Consider the following 14,284-nt stretch of genomic DNA (forward strand, 5'->3'; position numbering starts at 1 on the left):
GGTGTCTTAAACTGGTTGTCGGAAAACGTCTTAAAGAGTTGTGCAAAATCCGTCTTAAACACGTCTTTAACTAATTGCCGACATCTAGGCGAGTTAAAAATAAGTTACACACGTCTTAAAGGCGTCTCATGTTGGGAGGGACATTAATCAGTTTTAGCAGAAGAAAATCAAGTCAAGTTGATTCTAAAGTAGGATTAAAAACAGTTAGTTCTGTTAAAAGATCCCTTTTTGATTTTTAGTTCTAAGAATTATGCGGAATAAGAATTATGCGGAATAACTCACAAAAAAATATTTGATTTCATCACATGGCCGTCTGTTAGTACAGACGGCCATGTGATTAAACCAAATATTTGTCGGCCATATTTAATCAGCTAAAAATATATGATGTAATTCAATATGAAAGTAAAAAAACTTTTAAAATGCAATTCGGCTGGTTTTTAAAAAGGCGTATATGTTTGTAAGTATTTCAAATTGTAAATTATAAAATGATTTAAAAAGCTCTTTAAAGTTTTCTTTTTCTCTAATTATGATTTTTTGTTTCAAATTATTTCGTTTTACTCTTGTAAATGTCTGTTAGCGATATTTATTATTAACAGTATTAAATAAATATCGCTTATTAATATTATGTTATAATATTAATATGCGATGTTTATTATTAAAATATTTATTTATATTTCATTATTAACAATAATTATTAATATTTAAGAATTCAATTGCATGACAAACTATTTTTACTTAGAAAATATTACCTTTTTATAAATTGAAATGTGCAAGATATTTAGTTATTGGTTTCTTTCTTTGGTAGAACTTTGTTAAGACGAATTTAAATCTGTTTGTCTGTTTCATCAAAATGGCTTTTATCACCAGAAAAATATTGGAAGAATAAGAAGAAAGAGAGAGCCTGACATAATGAGTAACGACAACGAAATCTTTATTGTGTATGAAGGTCGAGAAGAGAAATTCGACATTGAAGATCTCGACCCGGAAGTTTTGAAGCAAGTTTTCGGACTTGACTTCACTCCACTTACATTAAAGCATGAGATGAGTAGAAAAAATGTCGTCATTAAGAATAAAGGAAAGCTTATTGCAGGTACCGGTTAGGATAGGTTTTTATATCTTGTTTAATGAACAAGAATTATTGCGTCACTTTTTTTACATAAGCGATAGACTATTCATCACAAACACAAGTAAATACACACACTTACTTAAATTATGGTTTCTCTCCGACACAGGTTATTACCTGTATCGGAGAGAGGCCATAATATTTTCTCTATCTCTTTCTCCCATGCCGTAAAATTAATTTAGCTACAACGTTGATTTCATATCATAAATATCCTATATTACCACAATGTACTTTCTGCGGCATATCTTAATTTAGCAATCAAAATCTGGAACTAAATACAATAATTATATTATCACTAAGTGTGATAGGAAATTTTATTTTTATTTTTTAAAACGGCTTTTATTACGGGGAAATTATACCCAAAAGAAATTTAACTCATATGCAATCACATTAGAAATTTTGAACGCTTTTTATTATATTAAGCTTGTAACAACCGTAAACTCGTTTTTGTTCAATAAGTAGAGTCAAGAAAAGGTCATTTTCTTTTATATAGGAGACTATTACCGGATTCTACCTAATAATATTCATCGTGAAAAACCGCAATCAGCGTGGGAAGAAAGTTCAATAAAGAGCAGACTACAAAACGCTGTCGTTGCTAGCAAAGCGGCGTACCTTACGGGGGTTGAAGAGTGTTTAAATTTTCTCAATAAAAATATTCAAAACCATAATTTGAAGAACGTGTTTCAGAGTCAGGTTTTTTTATTTTCAATAATATTTAACCATTTACACTAGAATGGGTATTATTTATTCGGTCAACAGTAGGATTTATTTCATGTATCACATATTAGTGACAGTTTTGGGAGATAGGAAAGGAGAGGAGGAAATAGTTTCTCAGTAAAAATGTAATTCTATTTTAAAGCTATGTATAGAAAGGAATACGCTATGCGCGCACTTGCTGCTATCTCAACCTTAATAATAACGAATGTTTTATAAACTAGGATGATAAGTGTTCCTTCATCGTGGCCGAAGATGTTGACTGTAAGGACGTGTACATTTCATTTAGGTAAATCTGTTTTAATCTGAAGTTAAAAGCTCGTTGTGTTTATTTCGATATGTAGAAAGATAGAAATGAGTTTATTAGATATTTGCGTCCGATAACATTTTGTCCTGTTCATTTGAGGAAATGACATTTATTGAAGGAGAAGAATTAGATATAGCTTCCATGTGCAATAAGACAGTTTTATTATTTCTTCAAACTTTGATTTTACGCGAGTTTATGCGAGCGGTCCCCTATTTAATTTAGGAAGTTGTGAAAAATATGAGTTTTATTTTATCATGCTTGATTATAATTAAATATCTTAATGAAGATTGCTGTTAGGGATTTTTACTTAATGAATCAACTTTGGAGCTCAAAGCTATATAAAGAACTCCTTCAGAGGTGTTAATTAATGATTATTAATTAACACCTCTTAAGGAGTTCTTTATATAGCTTTGAGCTCCAAAGTTGATTCATTAAGTAAAAATCCCTAACAGCAATCTTCATTAAGATATTTAAATCCTTTTTTTTTTTTGAATATTTTGTCTCCGGATGTCGAATATCGTTCGAGAGAAACTTCAGACGCTTTTTTAAAATTGACTTTTGAACATTTTTAAATTCCAGGGGAACACAATCAGTCGATGATTGGAAAGAAAACATGAAAGCGTTCCGTGTGAATTGCGGCATAAAAGGGAAGTTTCACGCCGGATTTCTTTCACGTGCAAATATATTTCCTCTTCAGAAAATCTTGAATGAAAAAACATACACAAACTCCAACATTATTTTCTGCGGACATTCAATGGGGGGAGCAGTCGCTACCATTGTTGCCATCTTTGCTTTGTTAAAAGAGAAAAAACGAAGAAGTTTCCAAGAGGATCAAGATCAAAGATCGGTCAAGTGTTTCACATTTGGAGCGCCAATGGTTGGGGATTGTGACCTTCAAATGGTTAGATAGACTTATATTTTTAGCATGTTTATATATATATTTCTTACTTTGATAAATTTAAAAGATAATCAATCATCATTTTCTTTTTTTATCAATTATTTTTAATCTTTTAAATAAAGAGAAGAGAGATTAAAATAAGAAATAAAGTCCGACCTTCAACTAATTGAATTAATTCCAATTTCAGTTTTGCAACGAGAGAGGCATTTCGAAGCACTTGTATCACTCAGTTAACTTCCTGGATCCAGTTCCTCGGTTGTTGTCGTACAGCATGTGTCTGAAAGCTATGGCTACACAACTAAACACACAGGCGGGTCCATAATAACAGTTCTTAATCAAATAAAAACTTTCAATTACAAGAAAATTATTACTTGGTTTGATTGTTAACTCACAATACTTGGTTTGATTGTTAACAGTTGATATGATTGTTGGATTTGAATATTATCGTATTTGCCGGATATTTATTACTTAAAAGTCATTGCCGGATATTTATTATTTAAATATCATTTTTTAAGTTTATAAGCACTTTTAGCCTGACTTAATTTAAACAAACTTAAAGCTTTTTCTTACCGACTCAACATAGTTTAGTCAACTTTCAGACACGAATATACCTCATTTAGATTTAAGGAGTAGAGTAACTTTGTACACTGTCACGTTACGACAGCTCCAAATAATTTTTTTACTAAACTTTAGGTGAAGACAATAGTTAACACCTTCGCGACAAAAGAGGGAGCTGAATATTTTTGCTCGAACAAAAACGCGTTAATCGACATGAAAACCGATTTCGTTAACAAACTCAGCAATATTGCTCCAATCATTCAACAGGTCTTAGAAACATGCTGTCTTTTTTCACAGTCCAATACACTAACTTTTGCGGTTGGAGTTGCAAAGATGGTGAAGGTACGGATTTATAGAAAGATAGTTAGCTAGTAAATTATATTAAACCCGTATAAACGCCTCAATTGAATAAAGGTATTGCATAAATTAAGCTATGTGATAACGTAGGAATCAGCACCTAAAAAAACTAGGACCCTTCAAGTTGCCACATAAAATACCTCGTTAGTTTAAATAGAACATTGGTGTTCAGCTAAGAATTTGATTTTTTTTATATATATATATATATATATATATATATATATATATATATATATATATATATATATATATATATATATATATATATATATATATATATATTGATTTTTCTAATTGGTCAGTTGGTAATGTTAAGTAATTCATTAATATTATTAATATGTACTGAAACAGTTTAGTTTGATTTTTTATCTAACTTTAACCTTTCTTAGGATGTTATTGACTCTGTTCAAAATCAAAATTCAGCAACAGTTCCCAATTCAGGTAGCGTGTACGCTACGATCGGAAATTTCCTGTTTCTAAATGAGACAAAAGAGAAGTGCGTTACGGCTGAATATAAGGATGACAAGGAAATCGAAAAAAATTTGGATGTCTCTGGGAAACCCTGCTTCTCTGAAGAGACCCCATGCGTAGTTGAACACAGTGTGGATCGTTACGAATATTGCCTATCAACATGGGGGACTCCAAAAGGGAAGTTTCCGATGTTCATTTTAAAAGAGCATTTTGATCAGGAATATGCAGTTCAAGTTTCAGTTCCCAGAAGAGTAAATGAAAAAAAGTGTTACACTCCAGAGATCCAGGATGCTGAGTTGATTAAGGTTTGTTCTGAAGAGAAAGGTGAGCGTCTTCAACTGCGATTGACCGGTCCTAATCTGTTTCACGTGGTGTTGGACAAATGCAACTTTGATTTCGGGTTTCCATTTGCAAAAAATCCAGAGTTGTTTCAAGTATGAAACTATATAAGTTTTAACATAATTACAGAAAATGGTAAATTGAAATGTTATTAGGTAGCCAAATTATACTTTTTTTTGTAAAAAAACGTATTTTTGATATTTAAGATTTTTTAACTTATGCAATAAAGAGCTAAGTAAAAATTGCAACTCATTTGTTTAACACTTCAGATCAAACAGGTGGTAATGAGTGAACACATAGACTCCGTTATCCTGGAGGAGGACTTTGTAATGATGCCAAATATGGCAGACTGTGGATCTCGAATCCAGTTGACAACGGTTTTTGGGAAGTGTGAACATTATCTAATGAAGGACAAAGTAAAGTTTATGATTTTTGTTTTTGCAAGCTATTTTTTTACTGTTGACAAGTAATCTCATTTGATGAACTTTATCAGTAATTAAACAAAAAACTTTTTTAAGCAAATTATTTATTGGATTCTTGATATTGTAATAAATGGTCATGCTTAAAAAATTTTTCTATAGAAGCATGTTAGCTTCATAACTTTTATATTCATTTTTGTAAATAAATTTAAATATTCTGTTTATAAAAAAAAAAAAGAATTTGAAACTACCAAATATTACTCTTTTTCAGCTTCGTAACTTGGCAATTCCGAGTCTCAATCAACTGTCTCATCACGATTCCGTTTCAAGAGTAATCAAAATGGCTATCCAACGGGGAATGGGAATAACCCAGATAATCAGACAAAGCAATCATACTGAGGTAGTCTCCATGTTTATAAGATGCGACTCCCACTTACTGATAACTTAACATTTACCTTTACAGGTAAATTAAGTAAAATATTAAAATATTAAATAATAAATATTAAACACTCTTTGTGTGCAAGAAAACCCGCTTGATCAATGAAGTACAGGCTTAGATTTTTAGACATTTTACCGTTAAAACAAGTATTCAGATGAAACCCAGGTTTATTTTGCGATAAAGTCCTAATTTAGATTAAATAGCGTTTGAAACAATGTAAAACGGTTTTGAAATAAAGAGAATAATAAGAAATAAGAACGGGTTACACATTTATATCTATATAATACGAAGTAAATGTCAAGTATTTATTTGAATAAAAAGTATTTAAATAGTTAATTGCGCTATTTGCAGTTTCTTCATAGTCCGAGCTGTTTCTCTGTATTTCCAATAGACGCAAGAACAGTTAATCATAACCAAAGTGAAGAGTCTTGCTAACTTCTGTCTACCGGAGAAAGAAAAGGCCCAACTGATCAAAATGTTTGACAATCCAAAACAAAATCAGTTCATCCTTAGCAATGAAGAGGTAAAGCCTATCAATATTCTTTTGACCAAGAAATAGTGAATTGCTTTTTATTTCCTAATGTATTTTATCACAACAGGAATACAAGAAGATTCAATCTCTTTGCGACAAAGTGTCGTTATACTTAAAATCACCGGTCAAGCTTAAAACAGAGCCTTCTATTGCCAAAAAGTTCGGAATTGGACTTTCTGCAATTATTGGTGGAGCCCTGATGGCAATCATAGCAGGTCCAGGGCTGGTTATGTTAGGAACAATTGAAGCTGTATCTCTGGCAGCAACTAGCGCGGCAGGTGTTATTGGTTTTGCTGGGGCGGGATATGTTGCGAACAGCTTGTTAGACGAAAGATTGGTTGATCAGGTTTACCATGAGTTTCTCCAGTTCATTGTAAATGAGCTCTTTAAAACTTGGCAGCTAGACAACCAACAAAAAAATGCAATAAAGTATCAAGAAATATCCGACTACAGAATGGAGGGAAAGACTTACAGTCTAGAAAAAGCTCTTTTGCTCATGTATGACAAAGAAAAGAAGTGGGAAAACTTTAGAGGAACAATTCTGAGTGAATGTAAAGCATCTTCGCAGGAGTCCCTTTTAAAACGGATTGATTGCATTGCAGCTATTCACAACATTAGGAACCTCCTTGCCACTCAATGTTATATTGGTGTTGTCGGAATTCAAGATGCAGGTGACCATTTTTAATTTTTTTCACAAACTTGTTAAGTCATTCTAGGAATTTTAAGTCAGTTACAAGTGTATGCGAAGAGTTGTGGTTTTAGATACGTATGTAAAAATTTTAGGGTAAAAGAGATAATCAAAAGTGTCATTGAAAACACCCTCAAAGATACAAAAAGTCTTCCATTTACATTTACATCTCAAGAATCATCAAACTAATGAAATAAATTTAGAACTGCAATCTTTAAAATAACTTTGTTTAAGCAGAACCATAAACGAATGTCTTTTATAAACGAATGTCTTTCATAAACAAATGTCTTTCATAAACGAATGTCTTTTAAGTTGAAAATATTACGTTAGGGTTTTTTAAAAAATCATGCTTTTCATGAAGGCCTAAAATCAGTCATCAAGATCGATATTTGGCCTACCTGAAAAATCCTTGTTTTCATTCAAGCTTAAGATACAAATATAGCTGCACGAATATTCTAACTACCTGCTTGTTTACCATACTGATAACGTGAATTTTTGATTTTTACACTTGCGCAAACCTTTTTTGAGTTCTTTCTTACAAAAAATAAAGCTTGGTGATCCCATTAAACTGTCTCAGAGAGTCTTCCGCTGTATTCCACGACAGAGAATTCACTTTATCGTTCTGTTTATTGAATGATATGCCTACTGTGAAAATTTTTTTGTCAATAAACAAAGTTTATCTGTGGGATTGTCCACATAACAGAAGGTGCCAGGTGTGTCTTTTGTACGCAAGGGTCTTCCAGAATCAAAATGGCTATTTTTATTCGTTACAAGATTTCCTTGAAACTATTGATATTCTTTTTCAATAAATGTCTCATATTTCTGCCACATTGTTTTAGTTTTTTCTTTATCTTTGAAATAAAATAACCATTACTTCATTTAAACTTCTTTTTTAATTTCTTCAGATTTTTTTTTCATTTCGTTCAGTAAATCCGTCCATAATCATAACTTATCTACTCCATGTATATTCGGGATAAGATCTAATCTTTTAGTGTTATCGTTTATTTAAGAATCTCCAATATAACAACATTTTTATCAGAAACATTGTTTAACACTTTATAGATTTTTTTGATACTTCATATTTTTTTGCTTTACACTGTTTAACATTTAATATTGTCATAGTTTTGACAATTATCAAATTAAGTTTCCTGTAATAATATAATATCAATATTTAAGTAAATAATGTTGTTTGTATATTACAAAAATTACCGACGTTGTTGCATAAAGCTAATTCAAACATGTTGCATTTATCGAATAGTAAATCATTATTCAAAATTGACAATAAACATTTTAACAAACTTCTTGGTAGTACATCATGACAAATCTATGTTTCTAAAAGCTATATGCAAAGTATTGTAACAAATTATGCAAGTAAAAAGCATTTAAATATAAAAGTATGTTTTTTTAAAAAATTGCTTTGTTTTTAAATATAAATTCATTGGAATTTAGCATTATTTAAAAGGTGGCACTTTATTATTAAAAAACAGTGATTATAAGTAAAAACAACGAAATTTACAGGTAAAACTACTCTTCTAAATAAGATATGGGGGATTGAAGGTAAATCTGGATTGTTCACTCACACTGAGGTTCCAATCAATTACCAAATTAATGAAAAAGTTTATGTTGTTGACTTTCCTGGCAGCAACAGCTTGGATTATCACTCTAAGACATTTTCAATCTGTGGAGCCATGAACAACCTGATACTGGTTGTCATTCCCTTCACTGGAGACATCAACCAGATTATTAGCAAAGAGATTTCCAAAGTGTTCAAAGTTATGCATGGATCAGATTGCACACAGGTATATACTGTTTATTTTAAGTTAAGTATATAGATATGATTTTAAACCAAATTTAACCTTCAACCTAACTAAAAGACAACTGACCGTTTTATTAGGTGTAAAGTTAAATTTAAGATTTTCCTAAAAATGGAAAACATATTTTACTAAACATCATAACCGTAATTACTATAATAACGGGCAAAAGAAAAGTTAAAAATCTTTTTTTCTATTTTAAACGGCCTAAACTTCTGTTTATTCTTTCTTAATTAATATTTCTTCTTACTTCTGTTTAATTCTTTATTTCTTCTGTTTGCCGAAAATTACTTCTTTTTCTCATTTTACTTCTTTTTAAAACTCTCTTTTTACCTCTGTAAAACTTCGTCTTACCAACCTTCTGTCCTTCTATCTTGCTAAAACTCTATTTTTTGAGCTTTTAAAGCTTTTGCTTGTTTTAGGTTGCGATACATAATCATAAGTTAAAAAACAACTGGAAAAAGACGTGTTAACGTCTTTTCCCTGTTGTTTTTTTTTTAACTTTTCTCCCTCCTCACAATACTAGTGATGTTTTATTTATTTATTTGCAGCCAGAGCAAAATTTAGAAAAAAAGAACTTAAAAAAAAACAGCATTTCCAAAAATTTTTCTTTACATAATTTAAAGTTATATTTTAAAAAGCTCAAATTTGTGAAATCTATTATTTTTAAATAATGTCCCTCGAAAACTGTAAATAATGTCCCTCAAAATGATGATTGTTGTAGCAATAGTTACAAAACAATTACATGTTTTGATGCTAAAAAGAGACAGGCTTGTGATACCCTTAAACTGTACTTCGCCATTAAAATGCATTTAAAAATTGGTTTATGCAGAAGTTTATTAAATAATATTCGCTTTAAAATAACTTTTGCCATAAAAGTATTTCTTAATGCATCGTACAGTTGTTTATCTCTGTTATTTAGGGTGCGTTACACATACAAGTTTCTTTATTTATGTTTTTGTATAGCACATTTTACTGTATTTTAATGTAATTTTTTAACACTTAAGATTTTTTTAAATGGATCTTCTTTAACCAAAAACTTAATTTGTATTCTTTTTACTTGATGACTTGTTAAGGATAAAAGTCTCGCAAGAAAAAATCTCGCGTTAAAATAGCGTATTATTTTTGTTTTACGACTTTTACCCCGCCTGATGATGATGATGATGATGATGATGATGATGATGATGATGATGATGATGATGATGATGATGATGATGATGATGATGATGATGATGATGATGATGATGATGATGATGATGATGATGATGATGATGATGATGATGATGATGATGATGATGATGATGATGATGATGATGATGATGATGATGATGATGATGATGATGATGATGATGATGATGACGACGACGACGACGACGACAAGGACTCTCGGGTTAAAATAGCGTATTATTTTTGTTTAACAACTTTTACCCCGCCTGCCAGGTTATTTTATGCATCAACAAATGCAGTCCATTCGTTAATCAGATCAGGGAGGAACTTCGAATAATTAGGAACGAGCCGGAAAAAGAAACAGATCCTCAATGGATAAAGGATTTCAAACTCGGAAAGACTGGAATGGCTGATTCGTTAGCTCAAAAGTACAGCGACAAGCTCAATGATCACTATGAGCAATCTGGAAATAATACCAAGTATGTTCGGATTTATGAAATAATTTTTTATATTTTGATGATTAGAGAGGCATAAACTTTAATATTGCCAAAATATCCTACTGCGGACGCCAAAATACCCTACTACAACTTGAAATGTGAACATCATAGTGCTGGGTTTATCTTTGGTATAGTGATTTACTCAAACTATCAATATGAAACCTTAGTTTTTATCTAGGATCCGAAAAGAGGACATTCTCTTTACTGACTGGCTCGTTGAAGATGTTGAAGATGCTCCTGGTGATTTTGACAGAGATCACTTTCACTTGTCTGGCGTTAAAGAGATTAAGAAAAGAATCGGTGAGTATTTGCTCAAGTACAAAATCTACGCAAAACACGAAAAAGAGGAGTTAGAAGCATGTTTGAATTCTAAGTGGAAAAAGTGATTGAATCCAAAAACTGGTAGATTTTAATATGAATTTATGAATTCTTAAATTAATGCGAAATTTGCACGTCAATTGTTTAGTGATATCAATGAAGCTTATGTATTTTTAACGTCTGATTGAGTGTTAAATTTTTTTAACTTATTTTTGTCTGTTCTGTAATATTTTTTTAACTTATTTTTTGTCTAAGTTTGATGTAAGTATTTTATGAAATAGCCAGTTCAAATGCTCTTCTCTATTTTAATGTTTTTAAAAAATCATTGGTGGTCGAATTACGTGTCGTAATTTTTTTTGATTGGATTGAAAATTACTCTTTGCTTTTATTATGTTTAATAAAGTAAATAGAGAAATATCTGTTTGTAAAAATATTGAAACACAATACCAAAGGTATTGTGTTTCAATATTTACACAAACAGGTGTTTGTATAAACTGTAATGGTAAAAGATGTGAGGTAGTGAGATTCATTTCAAATAAAGTCAGGGGGATATGACTTATTTGTCATTTTCATTGCTGAAAAAAGTAAAGTACCAAAAATTTATATCTCCAATTTCACAGGTTGAATTTTCACAGATTGAATTTAAATAGTTGTTCAAGTACTTGGTACCTTTACAGAGATAGTGTGATATGAAAGAATGAAAAAATTAGAGGGTCATGTATATAAATATAATAAATACTAAGAGGGTGCTCTGAGAATATCTGTGGCTGATAAGAAATCGCTATTCTTCATTATATTACAGCCCTTCCAATGTTGTGTTATTTGATACATTGAAAAGGTTGGCTGTTCAGCGATGAAATGCAATGAACGTGTCCTCAACTAAGATTATTTTAAACTCGGATTTGTTCGTTTTTTGTTTTTTTTTTATTTACTTTGCAAAAAATCATGGTTTTCCAACTTTGTGCTGCAACTTTGTTTTCTAAGGTATGATTTGGTTTGGGAACACCTAATTTCACATTTTTGGGTCAGTTTTTATGACTACTGTTTGATTGATTACTGCCATCAATGTTTTGCTACTACTTTTTGATTATTGATGTCAATCATTATCTCCCTGCCTTAAAGGCACAACGGGTTTATTATGTGCAATTCACAGCACGCAGAACTCGTGAACACTAGAATGTGCAATAGCACACAAACTATTTTTTGTTTAAAAACAACTAGTGTACTGTTTTTTCATCCATGCATATTATCACGCCATATGTTAACTCTTAGTCGCGATGAGTTTTTGCTAATGCTCTTGATTATAGGTAGCTGTTAATTTTTATTGTTATTGTCAACCCAAATCTTCGTGTCGCCTTCGTTTGTCGAATCCGCACTTTCAGAAGCAATTAGAGGTTTACAATTTAAAAACTGGTGATATGTTAAAAGTTCAACTCTTGAAATCAGAGACTCGTATTGATGGAGTATAAATGATAAACTATCAATTATTTGCTATAACTTCCAAGGTTATTGGCTAAGACCAAGATAAGTGATGAGGTTGCGGACGCATGACTAAAGCTCTATATTTCGTGACATATGCTAATGAATTCCGAGCTATGCAGTTTATCGGTCCAATCTACTTTACGAAACTCTTGGTGTGGTGGGCTGCAAAACTTATATATAAGCTCTGACTGTTATATTTGCATCGCTTTACGATGTAAAAAGCTTTTACTCGAATACATAAGTGAGGACAACCGGTGACATATAGACCCAGGTCGCGAATTCATGGGGACCTTTAGCCAGTTGGTAGCCAACAACAAAGTGTAGGCGTGTCGTTGCAGGGCGGGTACACATCTAAACCAAGCATCGCAGAAAGATTCAACAGCTCATTTTCTGAGGGAATATTAGGACACCAATAAGCGTAGGAGATTCTGCTGGCTGCAAGGAGCTCGCCCGAGCGTAGTACTGAATGGATCCGGGTTTTATCTGAAGTTGTACGCACACCAGTGTTTGGAAAGTTCCGTTCCGTTCCCGTTCATTTTGTAAAGTAAGAACTCGTCCCAGTTCCTCGTTCCTTGTTCAAAAAAGGAACTTTTTACACGTTCCTCAAAAATTAGAACTCGTTCCTACTTCATTTCTTTTTTTGAATTTATTTTTACATATATATAGTTTTGCTTACACCACATTTATGATCAAATGAAAGCAAATTTATTGTTTCATTGTGCAAGCGAGGTTTCTTTGGCGTGTTTTATTTAATCTTTGCTTTTAGAAAATTTTTTAATATTTCTGGTGTCCTGCCGGCATAGCCTGCTTTTGCATGTACTTTGTATAACTGATATATTAATTTTAACTTGGAAATATGAGCATTACAAAAATGTTATTGGAAAATAAAAGTTTAGAAAAGAAGTAAAATGAAGACAAAGAAAATTTTAAACACCAACTATTTTGTTTTATGTAACTAATTTTTCAAAGAGTCGAAAATAGCCGCTCAATTTTTCCTAAAGGGCCACATAAAACACAACTTGCTTTTATATTATTGCCATTTATTCCATTGAATACAAGAAATGATTCTAACCCACTTCAAGGCAAATATTCACCTGAGAGAAAAATAAAACATTACATAGTGTTAAGTATAATAAATATTTTTGTTGCAAAAATTTGTGACTTGATTTAAGTTAAGTACTTTAGTTAATAAACTTACTTTATAAATAATAAATTAAAGTCAATTCAATATAAAATAGATAAAAAGTGATAGCATTTTGTTTTTGAACTGTCAAAAACAGCTATATCAGAAAAACAAAGTTATATATTTTTAGGGAAATTTTACTCTTCGTTCACATTCCTTCAAGAATTCGTTCTCTTTCTTCGTTATTTTAAAAAGAGCAGGTTTCAAGCTTCTTTCCACAAAAAAAAATTCGCTCCAGGAATCCGTCCCGTTTGGAACGCGTTATTCCAAACAGACACACACTCACGGGGAAGAATTCTTTAGATGCAATTATCTTTTAACTTACCAACAAACTTCTTGTTTTCTATGTTGTAGCGTGGGTTATCTTTTGGGTACTCGTTAAAATCATTATCTTTCACAGTCGTTCAGAAGCGACAAGTTATTATACGCAAGCATAAGTAACCTAAAAGAATTCCGTAGCAACGAATTTTTTTAGTTTGTTGATTGATTTTTTATATATGTTTCCATATAAATCAACATTTTAAACTCTTTCTAAAACTGAAATCATAATAAGCATATCTCAGTTGCATAAGAAAGTGATTCAAATAAGAAAATAAAAATTATATCAAAAAGTTTAAAGTAAATTTCTAAGTAAATTAACATTATTGAATATGCAGATTTGTTTACACTTCTGTGCGTAGAAATTAATTTTTTTTTTTAATTTAGATGAGTTTTTTCAGTATTTAACAATTTTAATAGATCTTAACACTCAAATTTTTCTTCTTTTAAATATACATACAAATGCATACAAACACAGACACAGATACTAATATATATATATATACATATATAGTATTGGATAAAACATTTGCAACCAACATTGAACAATGCTAAAAAGTGTTCCTAATTTTACATGTCTTAAAAACGAAACGAACTATACTACCACAGCAAACAGTTCAGGAGTCTGGAGTCCATAGCATGCCATGACATGAACAATCAGCT

The 14,284-nt window shown here is 31.1% G+C and overlaps 1 protein-coding gene across 1 annotated transcript; it reads left to right on the forward strand.

Moving 5' to 3' along the window:
- The first annotated feature begins 322 nt into the window (after window positions 1-322).
- Window positions 323-10,932, forward strand: LOC145194170 (uncharacterized). The gene is made up of 15 exons (XM_090068481.1): window positions 323-457; window positions 806-1,090; window positions 1,617-1,816; window positions 2,062-2,126; window positions 2,724-3,045; window positions 3,230-3,352; window positions 3,736-3,942; window positions 4,347-4,862; window positions 5,037-5,183; window positions 5,458-5,586; window positions 6,017-6,148; window positions 6,225-6,828; window positions 8,364-8,644; window positions 10,097-10,302; window positions 10,499-10,932. Exons 2-15 carry the CDS (start codon window positions 910-912, stop codon window positions 10,704-10,706), a joined length of 3,321 nt encoding a protein of 1,106 aa, XP_089924607.1. The 5' UTR covers window positions 323-457; window positions 806-909; the 3' UTR covers window positions 10,707-10,932.
- Window positions 10,933-14,284: the final 3,352 nt, after the last annotated feature.

Source organism: Hydra viridissima, unplaced genomic scaffold, assembly GCF_058129835.1.
Source record: "Hydra viridissima isolate aposymbiotic clone 2 unplaced genomic scaffold, HvirCarnegie_v1 scaffold_12, whole genome shotgun sequence".
NCBI lineage: Eukaryota > Metazoa > Cnidaria > Hydrozoa > Anthoathecata > Hydridae > Hydra > Hydra viridissima.

What these genes read in the sequence shown, in the direction of transcription:
- LOC145194170 (XM_090068481.1), top strand. Translation starts at nt 910, where the DNA reads ATGAGTAACGACAACGAAATCTTTATTGTGTATGAAGGTCGAGAAGAG. An exon ending in TAAAGGAAAGCTTATTGCAG is followed by an intron (nt 1,091 to 1,616) that starts GTACCGGTTAGG and finishes TCTTTTATATAG; the next exon opens with GAGACTATTACCGGATTCTA. An exon ending in AAAATCCAGAGTTGTTTCAA is followed by an intron (nt 4,863 to 5,036) that starts GTATGAAACTAT and finishes TTAACACTTCAG; the next exon opens with ATCAAACAGGTGGTAATGAG.